The sequence below is a fragment of the Platichthys flesus genome, chromosome 17 (genome assembly GCF_949316205.1).
Source record: "Platichthys flesus chromosome 17, fPlaFle2.1, whole genome shotgun sequence".
Taxonomy (NCBI): Eukaryota; Metazoa; Chordata; class Actinopteri; order Pleuronectiformes; family Pleuronectidae; genus Platichthys; species Platichthys flesus.
This window is the reverse complement of record NC_084961.1, coordinates 2,348,623-2,373,842: the sequence shown is the minus strand read 5'-3', so window position 1 is coordinate 2,373,842 and position 25,220 is coordinate 2,348,623. Positions and strand designations below refer to the sequence as shown.

General features: G+C 47.1%; 2 protein-coding genes across 14 annotated transcripts in view; both read left to right on the top strand.

Annotated features, from left to right (window-relative positions):
* The window catches only part of macf1a (microtubule actin crosslinking factor 1a), a 153,033-nt gene that overhangs the window by 55,402 nt on the left and 72,411 nt on the right, over positions 1-25,220 (top strand). For 12 of the 13 annotated variants that reach the window (XM_062409352.1, XM_062409346.1, XM_062409353.1 and 9 more), the window contains exons 3-22: positions 1,503-1,592; positions 2,170-2,271; positions 3,582-3,659; positions 3,748-3,840; positions 16,244-16,410; positions 16,701-16,813; positions 17,134-17,240; positions 17,584-17,703; positions 18,218-18,313; positions 18,607-18,734; positions 18,888-18,981; positions 19,373-19,527; positions 19,738-20,041; positions 20,227-20,355; positions 20,476-20,553; positions 21,240-21,401; positions 21,583-21,687; positions 21,962-22,057; positions 22,464-22,589; positions 23,757-23,909. In XM_062409352.1, coding sequence (XP_062265336.1) covers positions 1,503-1,592; positions 2,170-2,271; positions 3,582-3,659; positions 3,748-3,840; positions 16,244-16,410; positions 16,701-16,813; positions 17,134-17,240; positions 17,584-17,703; positions 18,218-18,313; positions 18,607-18,734; positions 18,888-18,981; positions 19,373-19,527; positions 19,738-20,041; positions 20,227-20,355; positions 20,476-20,553; positions 21,240-21,401; positions 21,583-21,687; positions 21,962-22,057; positions 22,464-22,589; positions 23,757-23,909 — 2,496 coding nt within the window. The remainder of the gene's footprint in view (positions 1-1,502; positions 1,593-2,169; positions 2,272-3,581; positions 3,660-3,747; positions 3,841-16,243; positions 16,411-16,700; positions 16,814-17,133; positions 17,241-17,583; positions 17,704-18,217; positions 18,314-18,606; positions 18,735-18,887; positions 18,982-19,372; positions 19,528-19,737; positions 20,042-20,226; positions 20,356-20,475; positions 20,554-21,239; positions 21,402-21,582; positions 21,688-21,961; positions 22,058-22,463; positions 22,590-23,756; positions 23,910-25,220) is intronic. The other variant, XM_062409350.1, reaches the window with a different exon arrangement.
* LOC133972115 (uncharacterized) lies at positions 9,429-11,537 on the top strand. The gene has a single exon (XM_062409354.1). The coding sequence runs from the start codon at positions 9,977-9,979 to the stop codon at positions 11,444-11,446; it is 1,470 nt and encodes a 489-aa protein (XP_062265338.1). The 5' UTR covers positions 9,429-9,976; the 3' UTR covers positions 11,447-11,537.

Genomic DNA, 25,220 nt, shown 5'->3' with positions numbered 1-25,220 from the left:
GGAAATGACTGAAAATCTGTATAAAGGGACATTTTCCGGTTCATAGAGAAACGCACAAACTCACACAAGCTGAGACGCACTCAGACGCCAGTGGAGCCTCATTTCCACTCAGTGTTGGTCGCACACATTTGTTCCTGTCGTCTAATTAGCATGTGTGTCATCAGGGACCGAGGAGTGAGGGTGTGACACAGACGAGCCAGCGAGAGGCAGATAGACTGAGAGTTAGAAAAGGTGTCATTGAGGACGAGTGGAGGGATATTGTTAGTTCCTGTGGCCTCAGTCTAAAGATAGTTTGCAGTTCTTGCTTGAACCTCGAGAGACGTCTCCTGCTGCTCTGTATCAGGGACACAGTGAATTCTAGAGCATCGTCTTCTGAAGAAGAAATGTCAAGAGTTTCATTTCAAATCGTATATTTCTCCGAATCCAGTTGGAAGGTGAAACTCCTCTGTCCACTCTTGTGAGTGTCTTGCCCTCCGCTGGTGATTCGTGGAAGTGCAGCTTCTTGTCCCGAGGCCAGTGCAGGTGGAGGTGAAGGTGCTGAGAGGAGCAGCACCGTCACTGTCCTGCAGGGGGACACGTGACCTCGTTGGGTTTGAATTATTCAAACAAGCACTTTGCTGCTTTTGCCTGATATTTTGGTGCCTTTCTGTTTTATGATGCATGATGTGCAGCAGAACTGGAAAGTGGAAATAAGCCCAGAAACACAATCTTTAGACTTTTAGTGTTTTTCAGTCGCTCTTAACCCTCATGTTTGTTTTTAAATACTTTGAATTCACTTTTTTCTAAACGTAGAATGTGAGGAATTAAGTTTGTCTTAGAAAATGATGTCACAAAATAAAAAAAATAAAAGGTCAACCTACTAGGTCAAGTCAAGTTTGTCATAAAGGCAAATTTAAATGCTGATACAGATATTTATGTAAAAGGACAGATTTTTATTGATAAATCTGTCAAGTTTCAGTCAATCTCATATGCAAGGGATATATTTTAGATTATATTTATATTTACAACACATCTTAAATCCTCCAAATCCTTTCAAATTATCATAAAAACTCAAAACTATTAAATTAAATTAAATTAAATTAAATTAAATAATACAATCAGACCGTCTGACCCGTCTCTGTGTCCCACTTTCAAACAACGGCAATCCATCACGTTCGATGACAGACTGCTGAGTCATCACGCCGATGACAGACTGCTGAGTCACCGTGTCAGCATTGACTCGTCGTCATGGCAACGGAGTCAAGAGGCCACAGTGGGTGCTCCGTCTCTGTTGCCCTGGCGACCGCTGGGGACATGGTGCTGGGAGACGTCCACAGGGTTGAGTCCACAGGGAGGATGGGAGTGTGGAATTAACTAACTGTCCGTCTCTCTCTCTCTCCACCCCCTCCTCTTCCTCCCTCCTCTCCACCCCCCTCCTCTTCCTCCCTCCTCTCCACTCCCCTCCTCTTCCTCCCTCCTCTTCCTCCCTCCTTGCTTCCTTCCCTTCCTCCCTCCCTTCTCAGGTGAGGAAGCACATCACCGACTTGTACGAGGACCTGAGGGACGGACACAACCTCATTTCCTTGCTGGAGGTCCTGTCTGGAGTCACCCTGGTAGGAATTTAACTTCTTCTACAAACACACACTCACCTGTACAGATTATTTTAATCTCACTTTTTAATCCATCACGTCCCCCCGCTCCATTAATACACTCCCAATCATCCCAGCTTCAGTGGACCTTCGTCATGGTATTTCCCAGTTCGAGTGTCTCAGACGTTCGGGGGGGGGGGGGCAGTGAAGCAAACGTGTGATCCCCTGTGGACTGACTTTACTCAGCAGGATGACGTCAGAGTTTTAACACAGACAGACAGGCAGTGATGTGACGCAGGCTGGTTCCGCTGTAGACGGGTTAACTGACAGGTTAACTGACGGGAACAGACGCACACAGACGGTAGAGGTGTCACTCAGGAGCTCGTCCTCTTCAGTTGATTTACAGTTTCACCACAACGTCCATTTTGCTCCCGGTGTTTTTCATTGCTCACACACGATGAGACTTCTGTGGAGATGGCATCATCCACCTCTTCAACCTGTCGTCTTCATCCTCCAGTTCTCACGTTTCTTCGTTTTCCTCTTCCTCTCTTTCTTTCTTTCTATCTCCCATTTGTTTTTTTCCTCCCTTCTTTTACCGTAGCAACAGAAAAGCGGCCCCGCTTCGAAAAGGGCATACGCCTCGCGGGCCCCCCCCCTCATCGTGCTCAGAGGGGAGGATGAGGAGGAGGAAGGAGCTCAGGGAGTATGTTTGCCACCACTCACCTCTGACCCCTCAGCTTTACCCTCCGGCCCACAGGTGGCGCTGTGAGGCTGCATGCGAGTGCTGTGACACTGACCTCTGACCAAACTGCTCACGCACTCCTTCAGTTCCTGTTCTTTATATTGAGACCCTCCTCTCTGATGAGTGACATCATCGTTACTCTAGTTTCACTGGTTCTCATGTTTTTCTTACATTTTTTGAATAACCTTCTTTTGAGTTGATATAAACACAAACACATTTACTTAGAATCTGAAAAGTTTGAATTTATCTTTAACTCTGGGCTGTAAATTCACACACATCTGTTAAACACTAAAAACCACAACAGTGGTGAAAAGTAAAAATGAGGGATTCAAGTTTTTTTTAACTGAAGTTTTTTTTTTCATGCAATTATGGAGATATGAGTAAATTATAGGACAACACACATTCTGTCCTCTCAAATTCTTCCTCTCCTCTTTCTCCCCTTCCTCCTCTCCTCTTCTTTCTCCCCTCTTCTTCTGCCCTTCTTCTCCTCTCCTCTCTGAACTCTCCTCTTCCTCCTCTCCTCTTCTTTCCCTCCTCTTCTTCTGCCCTTCTTCTCCTCTCCTCTCCGAACTCTCCTCTTCTCCTCTCCTCTCCGAACTCTCCTCTCCTCTCCTCTCCTCTTCTCTCCTCTTCTCTCCTCTCCTCTTTTCAGTCTTGCTGATGTGATGACTAACCCTGAGTGAACCTTCTCTTTACCAGCCCACCGTGAACCCACATTTGCTTTTTGCACTTCACTCATGTACTCTATGCAAAGTGTGTGTGTTTGTGTGTGCGTGTTTTTCTCTTCCTTAGGCCATGTTCACATTAAACCACCTGTTCATTTAAAAAAGCAAAGTAAACCAACCTCAGACTTTTCAAACTGGTCCTGCAGTGTTTCCAGTAGCCTCCAGTTTAGAAGCTTGAAAGCTGAACCAGTGGGAACGCTGGGTGCAAACAAGGGGATGAGTTTTACCACAGAGACACAGGATGGTCATGAAGAACAGAAGAGAAACATCTGATGTGAAGTTTGCATTCTTGGTGCTGAACCAGCATGTGGTGTGACTCTGGTTTGACCCTGAGTTTTTGGCATGTCTTTAACAGCTTTGGTTGAAGACAGCGCCCCCTCTCTGTCCGGGGGGAACATTTCATGACTGCGCTTGCACTGCTGGATTTTTACAGCTTAATTTGCTCACGCTGCTGCTGCTGGCGTGTTTGTTTGTATCACTAAAAAATAAATCGGTGAATTTAAATCTTTTTCTCATGATTCGTTTCTCCTGTTGTTTCTGTTCCAGCCCAGAGAAAAGGGGAGAATGAGATTTCATCGACTACAGAATGTCCAAATAGCCCTGGACTTCCTCAAACAGAGACAGGTACACACACACACACACACACACACACACAAACATTGTCGGTTTTAAGGGAATCAACCGATTTATTTCAATACTTTTTAATTTTCAGGTCAAACTTGTGAACATCAGGAACGATGACATCACAGACGGAAACCCCAAACTGACGCTGGGTCTGATCTGGACCATCATCCTTCACTTCCAGGTCTGTGCTCCTCACTTGCTCCTGCTGGGTCTGGCTCTGTGTTCGATTTTACCACTGTGTCCATGACCCTCTCTGCATGGGGGGGAGTGAGACTTGATGAGCACCTAATGTTTGCAAGATCAACCCCTCAGTGTAAAAATGTCTTCAATTGATTAGATAATAACTGAGTCATATTCCACATCGTTACTGCTGTGATTTTTAATAGATGATATGAAAGCATGTGTTGTCCTCTTGTGACTTGGCGTCTTTGTGCGTGCGCGTGTGTGCGTGCACGTGCGTCCTTGTTCTTCTGGGTAATCGCTGAGAAAGATGGTTTCTGGGTATTCAACGTGTTTCTTTAGTGAAGATGCACAGAAACATATTTACAACATGGTGTTGAACGTACATGTGAGTACGACTCTTTGTCACCATAGAAGATAGTGACTATTGGACTTTGAGCCGCACAGAAGTGAATATAACAACAGATTTGTCACAGTGTGTCTCACAGTAAGCGAGGTCCTGCCTTGTTGAATGAGACGGTGGAACTACATGTTGTCCACGGGGCAGCTTGTTGGGTCTAGACAGTCGGTGCCTCAGCTGTTGTTCTCTTGCTGATTCCTGATGTGGAATAATTTCTGTCAAATGTTCCTGCATCCCTGTCGCCTGCAGTCAGGGTCGTCCTCTGGTAAATCGTTACAGCAGTACTCCTGTTCCCACTGGGTCCCACTGGGTCCCACTGGGTCCCAGTGCAGCGATGCATTCATCAGACAACAGAAGCTTGTTTTCATTTCTCATTTTCTGCAGCACGCAGCTTTTTGAAAAGGTTGTGAACTGCTTGTGGTTGCTGCAGTTGACCACTAGGCTGTGCTGGGACGTGACCCTGCAAGGTGAAACTGCCAGCCAGTCACTATGGAAACACTAGTGCATGACACAACTGTTTGAGTAGGCATGACTCAGCAGAACACGGTGTATCAGAGACAGAGGGGGATGCAGGAGGAGGACGAGAGGACAAAACCTCGGAAAATGGAGAGAACGGAGGCTCAGAAAGCGGCTGCAGGAGGTCTGGAGGAAAGATGTGATGAAAGAATACGTGCAGAGGGAGAGAGAGTGAGGGAGAAGGAGAGAGGGAGAGAGAGAGAGGAAGTCGGGTCGCAGAGCAGCAATCAGTCCGAGTTCACCGGGTGCAAGAAATCACATTAGAGCAGCAGTGAGAAACTCACACTGAGCTCTAACACTGTTGATTTATGTGATCATCATGGAACAATTAATAATCATGACCTATTTAACACTCAGCATACAAGTTTGTTTGTATAAATAGATATTATTTCAATATCTCCAAATATTTGTGCTATGAGTGACTCAGCGCACGGTCTAATAAAAGGAACTCTCCCACTGAGATATCATTTATTTAATTTGAGTCCCGTTAGTTTATTATTTCAGCTGCAGCTCGAGTTGCAGATGAGGGATAAATCTGTCTCAGCCTCCTGCAGCCATTTTGTGTTTTCTCATCTTCCACGTGCACATTCTGGCGTATTTCTCTTTATTCTGAAAGACGGGGATAAAAGATTTAATTTCTAATGTTGGCTTTTAAACTGTGAATGTTTCTGCTCTCAGTAAAATACTCCTGAGTTTTTATTATAACAGAGACTCCAACCTGCATCATGTAAATTCCCATGAGCAGCTGTGTTTGATATTTCATCTGCTGATCCATCATAATTTGCTTTCATCTCACACATAAACCTGACTGCACTTACTCCATCCAACCACTAGATGCCACACGTTAGCTCAGTATTCTGCTGGAAGTTCCCAGTCCTCCCCGTCCATGGACCCTCCTCCCGCTGCCTGTGATTGGCTGAGCAGCTAATGTCACCGCTAACTCCCCGTGTGATCATTTCCGTGTTTTCAATGTGACGCCTCTAGGCTCAATCTGCAGCTGGGGCCAGTTTATCTGAGCTGTTGATTGGTTCTGATGCAGGTTTACATCACACACATCCATCACCATCAGGGAACACAGGCCTCAGTTTAAAGTGGATTACCCATTAGAACCAGTAAAACGCTGTTGAGTGAGGGGACCACTCTGCTGAGGACATTTAGGTATTTAAGGATTAATGTGTTGTGTTCATTACTCTTCTCTATCAGTCAATGTCAAAGCAAAGAGCTGCAGTGTGCAGTGTCTCTTAAAGAGATAAAATACCACTATGATGCAGAGACATCTTTAAAAGCTAAATGAGAAGAGGAGCAGTTCATCTTCATCAGTCATCTATCTATAAGGCCGTAGAATTCATTCCTTTCTTGATATTATTTTTGCTAGTTACGGGTCTCAAGACTTTTAGGAACTGAGATATTGTCGTCAGTGCAGCTTTCAGGTTCTTCCTAACCTCTGAATACAACCACATAGTGAAGAAGTCTCCTGTCCCAGATCAGCTTTGGGATGTGAGAACGTTCAGGTTCAGCATCTCAACGCTGAAAAGCCGACGCTGGGATCAGTCTGAAGTCTGATTACCACAGCCCCTGATGGCACGTAGCCACAGTGAAGGGATGGAAGACCTTGATTAGTGCTTTTCTCCCAGTGCTTCTTGTGCTCTCCCACATGTTTGTTTTGTGTGTGCGTGTGTGTGTGTGTGTTTGTGTGTTTACTCTTGTGCTTTCGGAGCTTTCACTTTAATGAGAGACGATGGATTACTGTGGATTTCGCCACTTGAGACGACGGCCGCCCGTTGGTTTTCTCCATCAATATCTGTCTTGGGAATATAATTGCTTTACATTAGACACTGTGTTTAGTTGAAATAGTGTAATGTTGTGTTGTAATAGATCATGTGTTGTGTTATTCCACTGATGGGATGTTGGGTGGAAGGCTATAGACGCTTAAAGATAGAATTTTTAATTGGTGAATTAAATATGAGACGTGTTTGTTCAGATGTTTGTTTACAGTGATTTTTACTTTGAGCAATATGGGGATTAAAAATTCCTGTTCTGGAATTTATTATTTTTAATTGAAATATAAATTAGGTTGGAAACTGTGAGTTAAATTATTTTCAAATATTTTCTTTAGAATTCACCAAAACATGCCACCCCATTAAAACCAGTGTACAGTAGTATAACACAATAGCACAACATGGTATTATTCTTGTTACTAGAACCAGAATATATATTTCTGCTTGACCAAAATTAATCCATCATTAATAATCTTTCCAGCACGACACCAACAATTTATAGATTAACAAAAATCGGATTGATAAAGTCAATCTCGAGCTAATCCAGGGGATTAAGTTCCTGTCAAATCCAGGTTCCTCATCACAATGACGCGCAAATTCTATATTTCCACTAAACAACACAACCAGTGATATTGAAAGGTTACAACTAGGTTTGTGTAATGGGAATAGAAAACCTCTCTCTCTGCTCCTGATCCTCTCACAGCCTCCATCCTTCCTATTTCTGTCCTTTTCAACTTTCTCTTAATTCCCTCAAATCTCCCTCCTCCCTCCTCCCTCCTCCGTCTTCACCCCAGATCTCTTTCCAGCCTGTGTCTTGATGGGCAGATGCAGAATGAAGGGAAGAGAACGAGATGAACAGGGTTGATGTGTGAACCCATCATTCCCTTAAGTCTCAGAGAAGCAACAGTCGGATTTAGATGTGAATTCTCTCCTTCTCGCCTTTTCTCTCCCCCCCCCCTCCTGTTGCAGCCTGTCATTCAGGGAAGCTTTTGGGTCAAGTGTGTGTATGTGTGTGTGTGTGTTTTTGGCATAGAAAGCTGCTCACTAACAGCCGAGAGAGAGAGAGCAAGAGAGAGAGAGAGAGAGAGAGGCAGGAGTAACGAGGAAGCGGATAGGAGGAGGAGGAGGAGGAGGAGGAGAGCCAAGGAGGGAGGGGTGGATTGTGAGAGTGAGAGATCGAGCAGAGGAGAGTGTGAAGCTGCAGCAGCCGGGAGATAAAAGCTTCTCTCTCTCTCTACGCCGGTGTCTGCGAGCGAGGGATAGAGCAGAGAAGAGAAGGCAGCCGAGGCAGAGCCGGATCCTGGCTGCCTGTTGTCACTGGAGCTCCCGGCTTCCCCCCCGACGAGCAGGCCGCCAGCCACGGAACGCACGGCAGGACAGGACACAGTCTCCTGGACACGTATGCAGACGATCTCGCCACAGCTGATCAGGGGGGGGGTCACCCAGCCTCACAGGCGCAAATACACACTCTCAGCTGGACAGACACACACTTGCTGTTTCTGTATCCTGCATCAGTCGGATCAATTCGGCCATGCCTGTCTGACAGAGCCGTGGTTTCCTCTGGAGCTGGAGACGCCCTCTCTCTGCTCCCGGCCTGTCTTTGTGTTTCTTCAAGGGGACATGGAGTGCAGACCCTCTTGTGCCCCCCTCAGCGGCTGCGTGGAGGTCCAGGTCTTCACCGGACACTGAATCCCTTTTGGCTCTGCTCCAGATACACATCTGTACGTGGAGGAGGGCTGTGACCAGAACTGGAGCTCGACAAGTCCTCAGCTAAGTCGACCGTGGACCAGGCTCATCCTTCCAGCTCCTCTCCCAGATGCCTCTTCCCTAATTGGATCTCGTGGGCTTGAGGAGCTATTAAAGAGACGAAGAGGCATCAGAGAAGAGGAGGAGAACTGCATCCCCCCCCCCCTGCAAACTCTGGATGCTGTCAGGCTGTTGCCTCGTCGCACTGCACCACCTGATGATGTGGACGCTGGGAGACTGACAGTACAACACAGGAGGTTAACCACTGGGACGGTCCTGGAACACCATTTCCAGTCCGACCTATATCTGAGAAGCTGACATGGGGAGAGTCATGTGATGCTGAGGTGCCTGGGGATCTTAATGTGGAGTCTGCAGATTCCAACCAGCACCCTGATGAGGCACACAGCCACATGTTGCTGATTCCTAATGACCAGATTCCACAGGTATGTGGCAGCTCCAGCCTCCGAACCCGCCTGCCAGTCTCGACAGTGGGAGAAATTTACTCCAGCGATATTGACAATTGCTCCTCAAGACGAAATATCGAGCGTCGGCTCAGTGAACAGTTTGAATCGTGGGGGGTTGACGAGGAGAAGCGTTTGGAAGCCGAGGTTCTGATTGAGCATTTAACAAACTGTCAGAGAGTCGCCTGCATCTCCCAGAACTCTGTGGCAGCGTTTGACTGACGGCACATTATCACCCAGCCACAACCATCTGGACCCGGTGCTGTCTCTGCAGAACGAGACACCGAGCTCGCCGCCACTACGAGCGGTATCAACGCCATTGACACGCCTTCCACTACGAGCGGCGTGAGGGATCTGGTTCCTGCTGATCTCTGTTGTGACTGACTCTGCTGATTCCACTTCTCTCCTCTTGTACTGCAATAACATTTATTCCCTGCAGGAGAGGAGGCATCTTTAATTCATGGGCTCAGATGGAGCTCCTGGATTTCAGCGGCACGTGAAACCAACTTCACTTCGTTCGTGGTTAATTTCGAGGAAGGAATAAAAAAAGGGAAGGGTGTTTGTTTTTATCTCAATTTCAAGGAATGACACTAAGGATTAAAGGAGCAATGCATGAGATCCCAGGATATCTGCAGTAAATACACACTCGGTTGTTCTCATGTCACACGTGTGTGTGTGAAGCAGCTGGAGCTTCACTAAGGGCTGAATAGAACCGGACTGTACTGAACATCTCTCTCATCATCCGGCCTGACAGCAGGTCATGGTTCACCTGCCAAAAGCCTGGAGATAGATCGGACACCTGACTTCTCCCTCGTGAGTCTCTGCTGACACAACTGTGTCCTCGTGTCCTTGTGTCCTTGTGTCCTTGTGTCCTTGACTTGTCCACGAGTCTTCTGGGATAGAGACGTGTAAAGCAGCCTGCACATTGACATTCACTGTGAATACATGTCAAACAAGACTGAGTGTCCAGCTTTCTGTTTGTTAGGTTGAATTCAAGATGGTGATGCACAGAACGGATTAAAACCTTCTCGTCTTCACTTCACATTCCTCCCCGACGTCAGATTGACGAGGCAGCTGTCAGTCGCCCGTCAGTCCACCTGAAGGAGTTCCTCCTCAGTCAGTGGATGTGAATTCTCTCTCAACCCAAATGAACAGTCTTTCTGTCTGATGGATTGACTGCCTGTATTTTCTGTAGTTTATTTTTTTATACACTGCTCCCAGGTCAGCCTTGAAGACATGGGCAGCTCCATGGGCTGCGTGAGGCCCCCCCGGGAGGGGGACCTCGGAGCCCCCCCACTTTCACCAAAGAAGCGCCTGCGTTTCAGACGTAAGCACAAGGGCAAGAAGAACAAGAGAGGAGCGGCAGAGAAAGAAGACTACGAACAACAAAGAAGTCATGAGGCTGATGAAAGAGAGGAAGAGGATGAAGAGGAGGGAAACCCAGTTGTAGAAAACGTAGATTCAGATTTTAGCAACAGAGCTCGGACTCTCACATCAGTGCCTGACCCCCAGTCCACTCATTCCAAAACAAATCTGCACAGTAATACTCTTTCCCCGGGCTCCACGGGGGCCGGTGGAGGAGGCCTGTGGGGCAACCGAGTGCTTGAGGTGTCCCCCAAGCCCAGCCCGGCCTGGAGAGGCGTCTTCTGCCTTCCAGGGGAGGAGGACACTGTCAGCGCCATCATAGATGTGTCCAGCATCCCGAGCCAAACCACCACCACCAGCCCGGTCAACACAGCCCCGGCCCTGGGCAGCACCACTCCCGGTGGAGGGAGGGTGATTCGTGTCAGGGAGAAGGTCCAAGGTGTCCTGGAGAAACCTTGGATCCTCCGACAGAAGAAGGAGAAAAAAGACAAGAGGAGAGCGGAGAGAGAGGAAACGAGGGATGACGGTGTAAAGGGAGGACCTGAGGGTTCGGTGCAGACATCGTCACACAGGGAGCATAAGGGGGTGGTCACTATCCGAGAGGTGGATGGTAAACTCTGCGTGGTGAGGACAATGTACCCCAGGGACTATGGCTCCCCGGTGTGGAGGGGTGAAAGTGACAGTGAGGTGGAGGTGCGTAAAGAACCTCCTGCCCCATCTCCGGTCACAGGAAATGTCCTCAAAGTCCTACTGTCGGAGGAGGACAAGAGTAGAGCCAAAATGGCTGCAGGTGAGACGCCATTGTCCTGGAACCAGTTTCAGATTCAGGAGACAATGAATGTCAAGGGATTCACGTTGGACTCTCCAGCTCGAGCACAGGAGAGGACGTCTCTTTTGGAGTCGGGCTACGCCAGCGACTTCCCACTCACCTCTCCAGAAACAGCGGGCACCACTCCCAGTCAGACGGACTGGGGAGGGCTGACCAGCAGCTCGTCAGAGAGACTGGACTCCATGATGGAGAGTCCTCTGTCAGCACAGCAACTGGCAGCGGTGAAGTTCCTGCCACAGGTTTGTGTCGTGTTGTCCAACCCTCAAATTCTTTACCTGTGTCTCTGTCCACAGAGAGTTAGTACCGAGCCGTTTTCAGACGTGAACTCCGGAGAATGTCGAAACAAGTGGGTCCAGACATTCTCCGGAGTTTGTCTTTCATATTTGAAGTTCACATCGGGAGATTCTGAGATTCTGAGATCAGACACGATCACAACCACAGAAAGACATCTCTGTCCCTTACGTCCATCGCTTGCTAGAGACAACATCAACAATCCCACTCGCTCCCTGTGAACCCTCCAGAGAATCTCACGTTATCCGGAGTTTCTACTTCGGACAATTTCAGGAGATTGTCCGGAGTTCAGTGCACGTTTTAAAGCAACTTTGCAACTTGTTCCTTTTGCCAGTGGGCCATGAGGAAACTGTATCGATCTAGTCTTTTTTAGTCTTAAACCATAAAGAATAATTGATGAATCAATACTGAAAGATGATGGTAGCTGCAGCTCTTGTACTTGGATTGTTTTGCGGAAAATTGATGGTTAGAGACATTAAACCTGTTACAGTGGGGGTGTAACAGTGGCTGGTGCTTTTGTTCTCATATGTGCACTGTTTGTGGTCATGAAGGGTTTATGTGTGTCTGTGTGTGTGTGTGTGTGTGTGTGTTGTTATCATCTCATGAAAGGCACTATGCTCCTCTCCATTCTTTCCACCTCCCCCCCTTCGTCCCTGGAGGCTAATCAAGGCAACCCAGACGTTCGCTCTATCCTTTTTTTCCCAGCATCCTCCTCCTCCTCCTTCACTTCTTCTATTGCTTGTTAGTTTTTGTTTCGCACCACATATGCAGCCTCACTGTAGACATCTGTTTGAGAGACACACAGAATGAGAGAGAGAGAGAGAGAGAGAGAGAGACGGGTCATTACTTGAAATGACAGGGTTCCTCTCGGTGCAAACTGAAAGGTGTCATTTCCTTTCCCTTCAATAACAAACAGTATAACTGTGTCTGTGTGGCTCTGCTGGTTTGGGTTGGAAGAGGTTTCATTATTCAGAGATAAGCCGAAGGTTGAGACCGGTTCATTTAACATTATTACCATAATCCTCTGTAATACACACTGTAGTATTTCTGCCGTACATTTGATTTGTTAAATACTTTGATATTATTCTGCTGTATAGTCACAAGCTTTGTGAGAGCCAGACTTTGCATATTGTGGTTTCGCTTGAGATGAAGTTTGCTGTTATAATTTGGTTTGTGGTCTCTTCCCGAGTAGTTTATGTTTTCTTCTGCATTCGTGTGCTTGTTTTGCAGGATTACACAAAAACTACTCAACTAACATCCACAACATTTGGTGGGAGTTTATAATCTCATTACATTTTGGAGCAGATGTGGCTAAACAGGCAGATCCCAGATTATCTTTCACTTTCAGGAGATAGTAGGTGGAGGAGGGCGCTCTCTTGGCTCCCATCTACTTCTTGTTTATATCAGGTTTATAATAACCTACAGCTATCAACCAGAGAGAAGCTGATCATTGTAACAGACCTTCAAACTGACAGTGGACTCAGAAGAAGATAGTGTGTAGCCCTGAATCCATCCTGACAGAAAGATCTCAACCACATTCTGTTCTAAAGCTTCCTCACCTTCTCCAGTGAGTGTTTCTCCTCTGGGCTCCATCGGGCTGTGATCCCATGGAGAGAGTTCCTCTAACTTCCAGCTGCTCTCCGTCACCTTGAGAATGAACCGGCTGCTGCAGTGACGGATGATTGGTGCATGTTTGCTCACTTCTCCTCCAGGTTACGGAGTCAGTGTGTGTGGCTGAGCAGCGTCTGGCATCACGTCAGGCTGCGTCTAGTGCAGCTCGTTCTGCTGAGTCATGACAAACACTGGACAGCGATGATCAATACTTCCGTCTTGTGTGTGCTCCTGTGTCGGGGGGGGGGGGGGATGCCTCCGTGCTCAGTTTAAAGTGCAGCTATTCTTTCTATGTTGGTGCTCTACATAAATAGGGATTTGAAATGCGCATTCATCAGTGAGACGGCTGCTTCGTGGAGCCTCAGGGGGATTCGAACCCCACCACTCAAATCTACCCCTGTACAGTATCCGTGCTGCCACTCGGCCGTCTGTCCCTCACCCGACCACCGATCCGTCCCTCACCCACCCACCCGTCCATCCATCCCTCACCCATCCGTCCATCCGTCCCTCACCCATCCGTCCATCCGTCCCTCACCCACCCTTCCATCCCTGTCGCCATAAACCAGATTATTTACTGAGCCACATTTTGTTTCACTGCCAATAAAACCATTTTTTCTCTTCTCTTCCTGTTCATCCTCCATCCTCCCCTGATTGTTGTCTGCTCCATCACTCCCTCGCTCTCCCTCCCTCCATCTCTCCCTCCCTCCATCTCTCCCTCCCTCGCTTTCCCTCCTCCACACAAACTTCAAAGAGGTCATGTTTTTTAAAAAGAGGGGCTGCTCCAGAGTCCTGGGGGCTGGAGGCGGGGGCGGGGGGGGGCAGCTATTGGATCACTGTGACTGTATCATGGCTGAACTGAGCCTCACTGCTACCTGCTGTAATCTCACTCACAAGCCCCTGTGCTTATCTGCTGCAGCATGCATGGCTCGGTCTGACACACACAGACACACACACACATTGTATAGACGTAAACACATTCATTCAGTGAAGTTCAGCTGGTGGAGGCAGAACCACTTCTCCTATGAGCCTTGGAGCTGCTTCATTAATGATCCCTGTTAAAGGAAACTATCTCACTGGGTGGAGTTAATTAGATGTAAATTCGTCTGACTTGTCATTAGTTTTAAATCTACAAGTTGGAGCTAAATAAGAGTTGCTTCAGTTAATTGAGCAGTGGGGTTCGGTTGCTAGTTGAACACCCAGCAGGCTGATTAGGCCACATTGATTCTCTAGTCTCATAATGCTTAACCTAGTTTGCAGGGCGGATGAGTTTGCACTTGGAGAGAAGAAGTTAGCTGAATTCTTCCTTGTGCTGCAGGGGAGGGGGGGTTTCAAAGATACTCCTGACAGTCATGCTTAGCAGTGTGTGAACCCATGAGGTGTCCTCCTGGGACACAGACATTAAAAATACCCTGCAAACTGGGTTATATATGGGACATGGGCTGTAAGCAGAGCCCTGGAGGAGTTGGGCCCTGGAATCACCTCATCCAGCTCCGAGAGGAAACGCTGACTCAAGGTCTGAGACCGGGATAGCTCATCAAACCAGCCTCGGTCATGAGAGGTCGCCGAAAAATGTCTTCTCTCTCTCGTGCACATTTTATTTTCAGGTGCAATTTGCTGTGTAATAGAAGTAAATATAGCCCCACGGCTCTGTTGCTGTTGAATGAAGTCAGTGTCGTGCGAGCTGCAGTGGGAGTGTGTATCCTCTCTCTCTCTCTCTCTCTCTCTCTCTCTCTCTCTCTCTCTCTCTTCCTCACACAGAGCTGTATCAGTATTCAGATGCAGGATTCCTAGTCTGTGTTTCTCTGCAAAGGAGCTCCTAGGTGCATACAGAGAGATGGAGTTCTGCAGGGAGGCACACGGCAGAATTCACATTTCACAGATTCCTATTCAAATTTAAACATTGCCTGCTCATTGTGACTCGGTGAGACACGGGCAGGACTGCAAACATGCAAGTTAGACAGATGGATGTGTAGAAAGAGTGTGTAGTTGTGTGTCTGAGCCTGGAGTCACTAAGTTTGATTTTAATTGACTGATTCACATAGTTCTGTTTGTGAAGCTGCAGTTTGCTGTTGCACGTCACCTCTTCTCCTCCATCGTCAGCCCCCCCCCCTCCCCCTCCTCGTCTTCTTTGGCTGGTGCTGCAGTCCCTTGGCAGACGCTGGACTTTCATTCTGATCCCGATAGCAGCAGGGAGAGCGAGGGACAGAAAGACGGTCCAGAGCAGGACAGTCTGTGCAGGAGAGGAGGGCACTGACCGTCTCTGCGTGGACATCACTCTTCTTTTGTCAGGGACCACAGTTGGACCTAAAACGAGCAAACTGAGGGACAGAAGGACTCGGAGGGGAAAAGGGCCAAATGGGTCTTGTTGCTCAGGAGGAAGAACACATAAATAAAGAAGCTGTCAGTCTCCCTGGAAGCATGGTCCCCCCCCCCCCACGGCTCACCCAGAGTAAACATGTACAGTATGTTAGAGACCGACCAATTAGAGATTGTGAGGGCGGACGCGTTAGGGAGTAAAGAAAATATCATGGAATCGCTGCGTTCACAAACCAAAAGCTTTTCTGTGGCTTTTGTCTCGTTACTTTCTGCAGCTGCTTAATGATGCATGATGAGATTCTTTCACAAATTAGAAATAGAAAGTGGAAAACAACCCAGAAAAGTCTCCTTATAGAGTCTATGTTCAGTTTGTCTAATACAGTTTGTAGAGGGAAATAAAGTATCATAAGCAAAATACAGTAGAGCCCAAAGGATATGGATTTTCGGGGGGGTAGAGGCCGATACTGTTATTAGGAAGTAAAACAATTTGTTAACAGTTATAAAGGCTGATAAAAAAATATATACATTCAAATAGGAATGTAGTTCTTAAACCCTTTTGACAAAGAAATGGATTGAGGCCTGTAGGTGTCTTATGTTCTCGACTGTGCAGAGACTGATCCTCTACGTCTGACCTGATCTCTGCTGTTCAGTAAACTGTCAGTGGAAAAACAAACTAAGAGGAAACTGAATGTGAAAGAGGCCGAGGAGGATGACGCTCTGCAGACTGATCAGCATCTGAAGCAGAGCAGATGAAAGTGAATGAAAAACTGATGTGACGGATCCAGGCTTGAGAGGGAGGAGGGGGAGACAGGAGACAGAAGGAGATGATGAAGGAGAGGAAGTGTTGCAGGAGGAGGGGGTGGACCTGACTGTGATGAGGAAATGGAGAAAAACTGTTTTATTCAAGCAGCTCTGGTTCATTAATGAAGTCGTTTTCACAGAAGCTGACGATCAGAAAGACGAACGAGCTGCGAGTCACAGAAACCTGCAGTCGCATATGATTGAAGCTGTATCATCATGTGTGTTACGGGATATATAAATGACTCTCGGTTGTAACCTCTCCCGTCCTCTCTCTCTCCTGCACCCTCCAGATTTCAGAGATCTATGTGAGCGGCGAGTCGGGCGACCTCACAGCCAAAGAGAAGCTGTTACTATGGAGCCAGCAGGCGACAGAAGGCTACCCCGGCCTCCGCTGCGTCAACTTCACCTCGTCCTGGAGGGACGGACGCATGTTCAACGCCCTGCTGCACAGATTCAGGTGGGAGGGAGTGAATCTGCCTTGTCTCAGTCTGAATGGATTTACTCTGTAGAGGATGATGTCCCAGAAACAATTTAAATGTTTGAGTAAATCAATCAGCTGTTTCTAAAGCCACATTTAAAACTGATTCAAACAGCACGGATCAGGAAAATCCTTAAATACCGACACACAAATATTGATTCAAGGGAGTTAAACAATTTAATTCACCAAAAAGATGGCCTTGAAAAGTCAGAAGTGTTTCTCTAAAGCTGTGTAGAGCATCACGTCCCCTCTCTGTGTGTGTCCTGCAGGCCAGACCTCATCGACATGGAGCTGGTGTCCAGGCAGAGCAACGTTGAGAACCTGGAACAGGCCTTCGAGATCGGCGAGTCGTTGGGGGTGACCAGGCTGCTGGACGTCGAGGGTGAGACTGAATGAATAAACTGACGCTCAGGGGAACACAAGGACATGTTATTTAAGATTCCAACAAGCTTCTATCATACAAATAAAACTACTGTTGTTGTCTTGATCGTTTATTTTCATATTCCAAACTCTACTTCTCACAGATAACTGGATATTTCTAATATATTAAGGCCGTTTTTCCTCAGAAACACATTAAATCCCCTCACACATTGTCGTTAAATCTGTTATTGGTGACATTTCGGACAATTGTCAAAGCAAAAGGTTATTTCACGTTGATGTGAAAATACAATTCTCCATGTTTCTCTCTCTCTCTCTTGTCAGATGTTGATGTTGCTTCTCCGGATGAGAAGTCGGTCATCACCTACGTCTCCTCCATCTACGATGCCTTCCCGAAGATCCCTGAGGGAGGAGAGGGCATCGCTGCACACGTATGTGACGTTCTGCTGATTACAGATGAATGTTGTTGTTGCAGTTTATATTATACCTCATTTCAATCTCACTGCATTAGATAGTGTTGCTCCATCTTCTTTTTTAAATCATTTTGTTTTGGTCTGTTGATTTTTCCACTCGATTCACAGCGGAGACGTTATTTCCATTTTCTTTGTTTTTCAACTGTTCAGCTTCTCGAGTAACGACCTGGAACTTTTCAGCTAACGATGCTGTTGTTGTAATGATGCTGTTGCCATTTAGTGTAAATTACATTTTTTGAATTTGACATCTCTATCTCTTCTCTCTTTTCATCCCTCCCTTCCTCCCTCGCTCCGTCACCAGGAGGTGGACCAGCGCTGGACAGAATACCAGTCCAGGTTCTCCTCTCTGCTCCAGTGGAGCCGCCAGCACACAGTCCTCATGGCCAACAAGAATTTCCCACAAAACCCAGTGGAGCTCAAGGTTTTTAAACAAGTTTCTGACTCGTTAATGTTTTTTTTTTACTTCTAATAGTTATTATCTGTAGTTCGGTGCACTAGGAGGTTTATTCCTCTTATGTGAACAGTGAAGTTTGTGTAATTTTAATATCTTAGGTGCTGAAATTCAAATTACTGCACCATCATATGCACACAACCATTTTGTCAACCTTTAGGCTGTGGTGAGGGTTCAATTCCTGATTTTCTTCCTCAGTCCCACCAGCAAGCAGCCAGAAAACTTTAAGACAACATGGTTTAATAAACTGCGTGAAACAGGAAGCTGCTGTGAGATCATGTCTGAAGGAACAGAAGGAGCAAGGGGGAAGGAAAAGGTTAAACACATGAGAGCGACCGATGAGAAGCTGTCTAATGACCACTCGGCTCTCAGGGACAGGAGCTGTGATTACAAACCCTTTAGGTCTGATTACAGGTTGTGACTTTGTGTTGACCTCAGATAAAACTTGTGTTAACACAAACCCCATCACGCTCTCCCCCCTCAGGCACTTTACAACGAGTACGTCCACTTCAAAGAGACGGAGATCCCCACGAAGGAGGTGGAGAAAGGTCACATCGAGCACCTCTACAAGCTGCTGGAGGTAAGGAGGAGCAGAGGCAGGGAGGGAGAGAGAGAGTGTGTGTGTTCTGGTGTGTTTGTGAATCGAGCTTCACATTCGTGTCCTGAGGTCGTTTCATGGTCATGATGTGAAACAGATCATGTGACTGTTCTGAAACTCATGATGATAGTCGTTCCTTTATTCTCACTCAGCTGATGTGAGCAGAGTGGAGGTGTGTGTGTGTGTGTGTCTGTGTGATGCGACTTATGATCCAACTCTAATATGTATGTCTGATGTAATGGAGTCTTCTAATGGAGTTTGTTGTGTGTGTCCAGGTGTGGATGGAGTTCGGGCGTATTAAGCTTCCTCAGGGCCTCCACCCCAACGACCTGGAGGAGGAGTGGGGCAAACTCATCCTGGAGATGCTGGAAAGAGAGAAGGCCCTGCGGCCGGCTGTGGACAGGTACACACACAACAACTACACACACAAACCCACACACACAGGTCCATTCAACCTTCTCCAGGATGTAAGAAAACACGTGTTCAGCTTCTCATTAAGTCTGTTTTTTAGGGACACACCTCTTAAACCCCTGTGTGTGTGTTTGTGTGTTTTCAGGCTAGAGCTGCTGCTCCAGAGAGCCAACAAGATCCAGAACATGGCTCTGGACTGTGAGGAGAAACTCACACTCGCCAAAAACACACTCCAGGCTGTGAGTACAACCCTTCGCTGCTCTTACACCCTGTTCATTTCCTCACACACACACATCAACACACACATCAACACATGGACATGCAGGGTCCTCTGGTTTCCTTAATCCAGCCCAGTAGTTTCTAATGGTTTAATGTGGCCACACTGTAAAGGCAAGTGCTCTTCCAGGACAATAAATATTTACTTTCACTTTTCCTCCTTTCTGCAAACACACAGATTCTTAAAAGTGTCGTAACACCCATTTCCTAATGCTTTTATTCTCATGTTTAAATGCTACTGGTGTTTGCTGCTGCACTTCTCTCACAGGGCTTATTTTGGCGACTTAGCAAATAAGCCGAGCGAGCACAGAAACACACACAGCTTGATAAAACCCTCCGTCCTCTGATGTGCAGGACATGTCCCGGGTGGAGAGCGGCGAGGTGGTGCAGTGTGAGAAGGAGCTGGCCTGTTACCTGCAGGACTGTGAGTCTCTGATCAGACAACTCAACCAGGAGCTCAAGCTCCTGCGGGAGGAGAAGTTCTACCAGGTGGAGCAGCTGGCGTTCAGGTGAGTCAGGAGAGGAGCCGTGTTGATGCTCCTCTGAACGAGGACTGACGGGTTCAGGTCCACCACCCTGACCCTTCAATGATTCATTACGATAAGTGGACAATTTAATTTAATGAGCAGTAACACAAACACCTCATTATTCTGGGTTAGGGGTCAACAGTTTGTGTAGTTGTGTAGCTCTTTAAACTGAATGTTTTCACTCCTCCACAGAGCGTCCTGCCTGCAGGAGGAGCTGGTCTCCCTCAGACTCCAGTGCTCCAGCGTCTACAGGAAAGGACATTTCTCTCCGGCACTGGGCGGCACCGGGGCCGAGCACACCAGCCAGCGAGGCACCGACAGCGGCCTGTCACTCGGGCAAACGCTGCTGGGAGCTGTGGGAGCTGTGGGAGCCGTCGGAGCCGCGCTCCTGCGGAGACCCATGGCCCGCTCCCAGCTGGTGGCCATGTCTTCATCAGAGGACGAGGGAAGCCTGAGGTTCATCTACGAGCTGCTGGGCTGGGTGGAGGAGACGCAGGTCAGTCTGCAGCCACCCCAGATGTTCATTATGAAATCATCTGCTTCCTCTTATATGATTAATCAGGGGATCATCTCTGTGGATGACGAGAAAGAGAGGAAAAAAACCGACATTAGAATTTCTCCAACACCTGCAAACACCTTGTTTTGTGTGGAGACTGAACTGTGAATGTGTGTGTGGGTCAGGAGCTGCTGGAGCGAGCTGACTGGGGAGCAGATCTGCCCTCGGTAGAAAACAACCTCCAGGAGCACAACGACATCCACACTGCAGTGGAAGAGTTACTGAGCAGCCTGCAGGAGGCACGCAGCTATGAGGTGCACACACACACACACACACACACACACACACACACACACACACACACACACAACACACACACATATATATATAGATGGAGCTGGTTTGTATTAAACTTGCATTGTTTTCTCCTCCAGGCAAAAGTTTCCCCCAACTTCAAAAGCAGCTACTCAGAAACCCTGGCCAAGCTGGAGCATCAATACTGCAAACTACTGGTCAGTCTCTCAATGTCACTATGTGTTTGTGTGTCTGTGTGTGTGTGTGTGTGTGTGTCACTTCTTTGTCTCCCAGGTCACCCCCCCTCCTTAGTTAATCCCATTAAGGCATGACAGTTCTCTTATGCTAATAAAACACAAATCTGCATCTGCTCTCTCTTTTACCCCTCTTTCACTCTTTCTCCCTTTTTCATTTCTTTGTCTCTTCTCGATTCGAATCGCGTCTATTTACTTATTTTTCTGCTTCATATGTTATAAACTATGGACTCTGTATATATTTACACCAGTTTATAATGTTTAGTTAATTTTAATCTCTTAAAGCTTTATGTTTGTTTAATAAGTACCAGTGTGTGATTAATGATACGGAGAGAATATGAATTTAATGAAGATATCCGCCACTAATTTCTGAGTAAAATAATAAAACGACTATAAATTCTGAATTAAAGAAAGGAGAATAAACACAGTTCAATCCGTCTTACAAAGTGTTATTTCTTATATAGAATATTGGCTCAATAATATGATGTATTTCACATTCAAGGAGACACTTTGCTTCAGTGATTGGTTCTTTAATCGTCAGGTCTTTAAAGTAAATGGACCAAAACCAACAATTTAATCAGACAAGAGGCTTTTTTTGAATTTAGGTGATGATGTGTTTGTGTGTTTGTGTGTTTGTGTTGTTAACATAGGACCATTCGTCGTGGCGCCTGCAGAGCTTGGAGAGTCTGCACTCGTTCGTGTCGCACTGCACCGAGGAGCTGATCTGGCTCAACGAGAGGGAGGAGGAGGAAATCGCCTTCGACTGGAGCGACAGCAACAGCAACATGAACGCCAAGAGAGAAATATACAGCGTGAGTGGAGCAGGGCAGTGACACAGACCCTGTGCAGGTCGAGGATCTCAGGGGACGAGTCGGGGGAAATGTAAAGCTTGAGCAAAAGAGAAATAACAGACCACAAAACCACACAACGAAATGACAACCTGCCTGAAAGAGCCTGTACTCACCCGCCCTTCTCTCCCGGCTCCGTTCACAGGAGATGAGGTTGGAGCTGGATGAGAAACGAGAGGTGATGAGGTCCCTGCAGGAGACGGCGAGTCGTCTGTGTGTGGAGAACCATCCGGCCAAACAGACGCTGGAGGTGAAGCTATGATTCGATGCAGTCGGGCAGAATCGACCTTTTTAAACATGTGGGCTCAAAGTGCACGAGAGGTTTTGTGTTGCTGCACTTTAAAAAGTCCTCAGTCAGTCACCGACTTGTGACCTTTAGGAGAAAGTGGTATTTGTGAAATAGTACAAACCTCTACACGCGGTTCTTTGTGTTTTTTGGGGGGGTTGTTTAAATGTGTGTGTCTCCCCTGCACTCACTCGTGTGTCATCCTTTCCTCTTGCTGTGTGTGTGTGTGTGTCTGCAGGCGTACAGTGCAGCCCTGCAGACTCAGTGGCAGTGGGTGGACCAGCTCTGTGTTTGTGTCGAGCAGCATCTCAAAGACAACACATCGTACTTCCAGGTGAGACACAACGTTTTGTTTGTGTTTATTATTTTCAGACTAACGTTGTAAATGTACAGAATCATTTAGAGGAGGAGGAGATCCCAACTCCTGTTGAACCCCGGACCCCTAAAATAACTGTGTCCGAGACTTGGGACCCTGATTGACCCCAAATTCATTGATTTGGGCTAAAAAGAGAAAAACATCCCTGACGTGAACATGACACAGTTTTTCCTGTGAGGCTGTAAAACCTCATGATGCTGAAGCTAATCTGTCATAATCCCCTCAGGGTTCATTTGGGGACAAAGACTCTTAATCCAACATGACATATCTTATATATACCTGGTTTTGTCCACCTCAGGTTGACCTCTGGTTTTGACTCTGATATCTTCACCGTCTCTGACTCGTCTATGTTTCTCTTTTCCAGTTTGTGAGTGACGCTCGGGACTGTGAGTCGTACCTGCGTCAGCTCCAGGAAACCATCAAGAGACAGTACACGTGTGACAGGAGCAGCAGACTGACCAAACTGGAGGACCTGCTGCAGGACTCCATGGTATTTCATTCTCTTCGTGTCTCTGTCCTCAAACAGGACGAATCTCTCTTGACACGTTTTCCTCCTCAGATCAATCTACAGCTTCTTCTCATGTCTTGTAACCTCGATACAAGTACATCAAATTTATGTATTTATATATCTTCTCATGTGATTTTAGGATTGAAGTATAATGACTTAAAGTAATAAAGCAGTAATACTCAGTTAGATTATTCACTTTACTGGGTGCTCCCCCAGGTTTTACCAGTCATGTCATGCTGCCACCTTGTGAGCACGGTGCAAACCTCCAGTAGGAATCACACAGAGACGCTGTGGTTTGAAACCATTCCCAGCAGCACAGGATCAGTGTGTGAGGTGTTAATGCTCCTGATTGTTGAGCTCAGCCTCAGGCAGCTGCAGCCACATGACACAGTGAAGTCATCTGGGTGTGTGTGTCTGTGTGTGTGTGTCTGTGTGTGTGTTTCCACTTCACTGTGCTCCATCTCTCACTGGGAGGAGAAAACAGACCGAGACAGATTCACCTTCTGTTCGACTCTGATGACAAAAAGAGAAAATCTTCAATTAACCACTTAACCCTTAATCAATTACTTTGTTAAAAGTTTGGTTTTGTGGTTTAACTTTTTAATTCCATCTCCTCTTGGACCTGTTTCATGATTCATAACTGATTAAACTATATCTGTCAGCTGAGCTGGTGATGATGCGTCAGTGTTGCTGACTGCAGTGAAACTCATCTCAGTGTGAAATTCATATCTGGAGTGTAACGTCTGAAGTTGTTAACGCAGCCACCCCCCCCCCCCCCCCCCCCAGCTTCTCTCTCGTGATCATCTTTAGACGTTACACTCCAGATATGAATTTCCCACTGAGAGAGGGGGGGGGCTTTTCTCGCTCTCTCTCTATCTGTTCCTCTTTTCCATATTTCTCTGCCTCTATCATAAATCTTTAATGTCTCTCTCTGCTGGGGGCATCCCAGATCAGAACTGTATCTCTAATGCTCAGAGTGAAGAGCACACAGTTAAATCTTTGATGTTTAAGATCCTCACATCTCATCTCTCTTTAATTCTACTAAAGTCCGATCGGACCATGGTCTCTATAAAAAGACCAAATATATCTTGGAGTATGAACGCTGACATCTTGTGGCTTAATGACCGGATGCTGTCCTCCTTCCTGCAGGAGGAGAAGGAGCAGCTGATCGAGTACCGGAGCACCGTGGCGAGTCTGGTGGGCCGGGCCAAGACGTTGGTGCAGCTCCGCCCCCGCAGCGCCGAGAGCAACCTGGCCGCCACCACGCCCATCAGGGCCGTCTGCGACTACAGACAGATAGAGGTACGAGAAGCCGTGTGTTACAGGTCGTCCTTCACCTCCTCAGCAAGCAGAGACACTTCTGAGGAAGCTCTCAGACGAGCACCTACATTCAGCACCAGCCCACCTCTGACCTCTGACCTCTTGTTTTGAACCCTCACCACCAACTTCCTCCTCTCTGCCCTGCACTTCCTCTTCCAAGTCCTTCCCACAACCACTCTGTGGCGTCTCTATTATAATAAGTTCCCTCCGCGCTCAGATGGAAACATCTACAGGACTCCTCCCCTCAGTCTAAATGCTCCTTATTGAAGTTTAGACTGTAGCAGGGGAGTTAACGTCTCCAGTGGTTTAACCTTTATTTGAACTGGCCCTGAAACAGCCCAGTAAGGACTAATGAGAAGACGACACATAGAAACCAGGGAAGTCTCTCTCGGCCTCTCACTCAGCTGTGATGTCCTCAGGGAATCTAAAAGCTGATCAATTATACATCTGTCCCTTCCCCTCATGGGCTGGACTGCAGCCGTCCCCCAGCGTCCTCCTGCAGCTTGGACACGCAGCCGCTGCTATTTTTAGTCTCCTGTGTCTCCACAGGGTCAATCTGCTCATTGAGGCGTGTGCAGTGTGTGAGGTGTCCAGGTGGATTGTGTGTCTCTGCTGCATCACTGATCTGACAGAAAGAAACGCTGCACGTGACCAAAGAAAATAATCTTCTCTCTCCTTCACTTTCCTGTGTGTCCTCCTCTCTCTCCTCCATCCCCTGGTGTCCCTCTCACTCCGTCCTCTTCCTCATCCTCTTCCCTCCCTCCCTCTCGTCTGTCGGCTGGGCTGGCAAGACAAACGTTCAGGTAGAGCTGCCTCTCTATTCTCCCTCTCTCACCTCAGACTCGTACACTGCTCACACTCTGTGGTGGTTGCTCCTCTCTTATCGGCTGGGGGTCACATGACCTCTGCTCACTGTCAGTCTGACACCTGCTCAGAGTACAACTGACAGGACAGTGGCGAATAAACACAAAGTATTAGAAAAACACTGTTTGCTGTTTTATCTTTGTGTGTCCATTTATTATGTAGATGTGTTATACATGATTGGTTAATTAGACACAGAGTTGTGTAGAGCACCAGATCAGCACATAACTCCACCAAAACCCAACAGTCCCTTAAATTCAGCTAAAATCAAGATTCACCAAATTGAAAACACTCATAGTTATCAGAGAACTTCACAAAAAACTCAAAAAACTCTCAAAATGTTAAAGAAAGAGGAATAAATTTGGCCGGTTAATAGAATCCGCTCCAAACTGGGTTCTTCCCTGACCATTATCACATCCTTCCACCAAGTTT

Bases quoted from the DNA above. Each gene is read 5' to 3' on its own strand.
- LOC133972115 (XM_062409354.1), top strand. From the start codon at position 9,977: ATGGGCAGCTCCATGGGCTGCGTGAGGCCCCCCCGGGAGGGGGACCTC.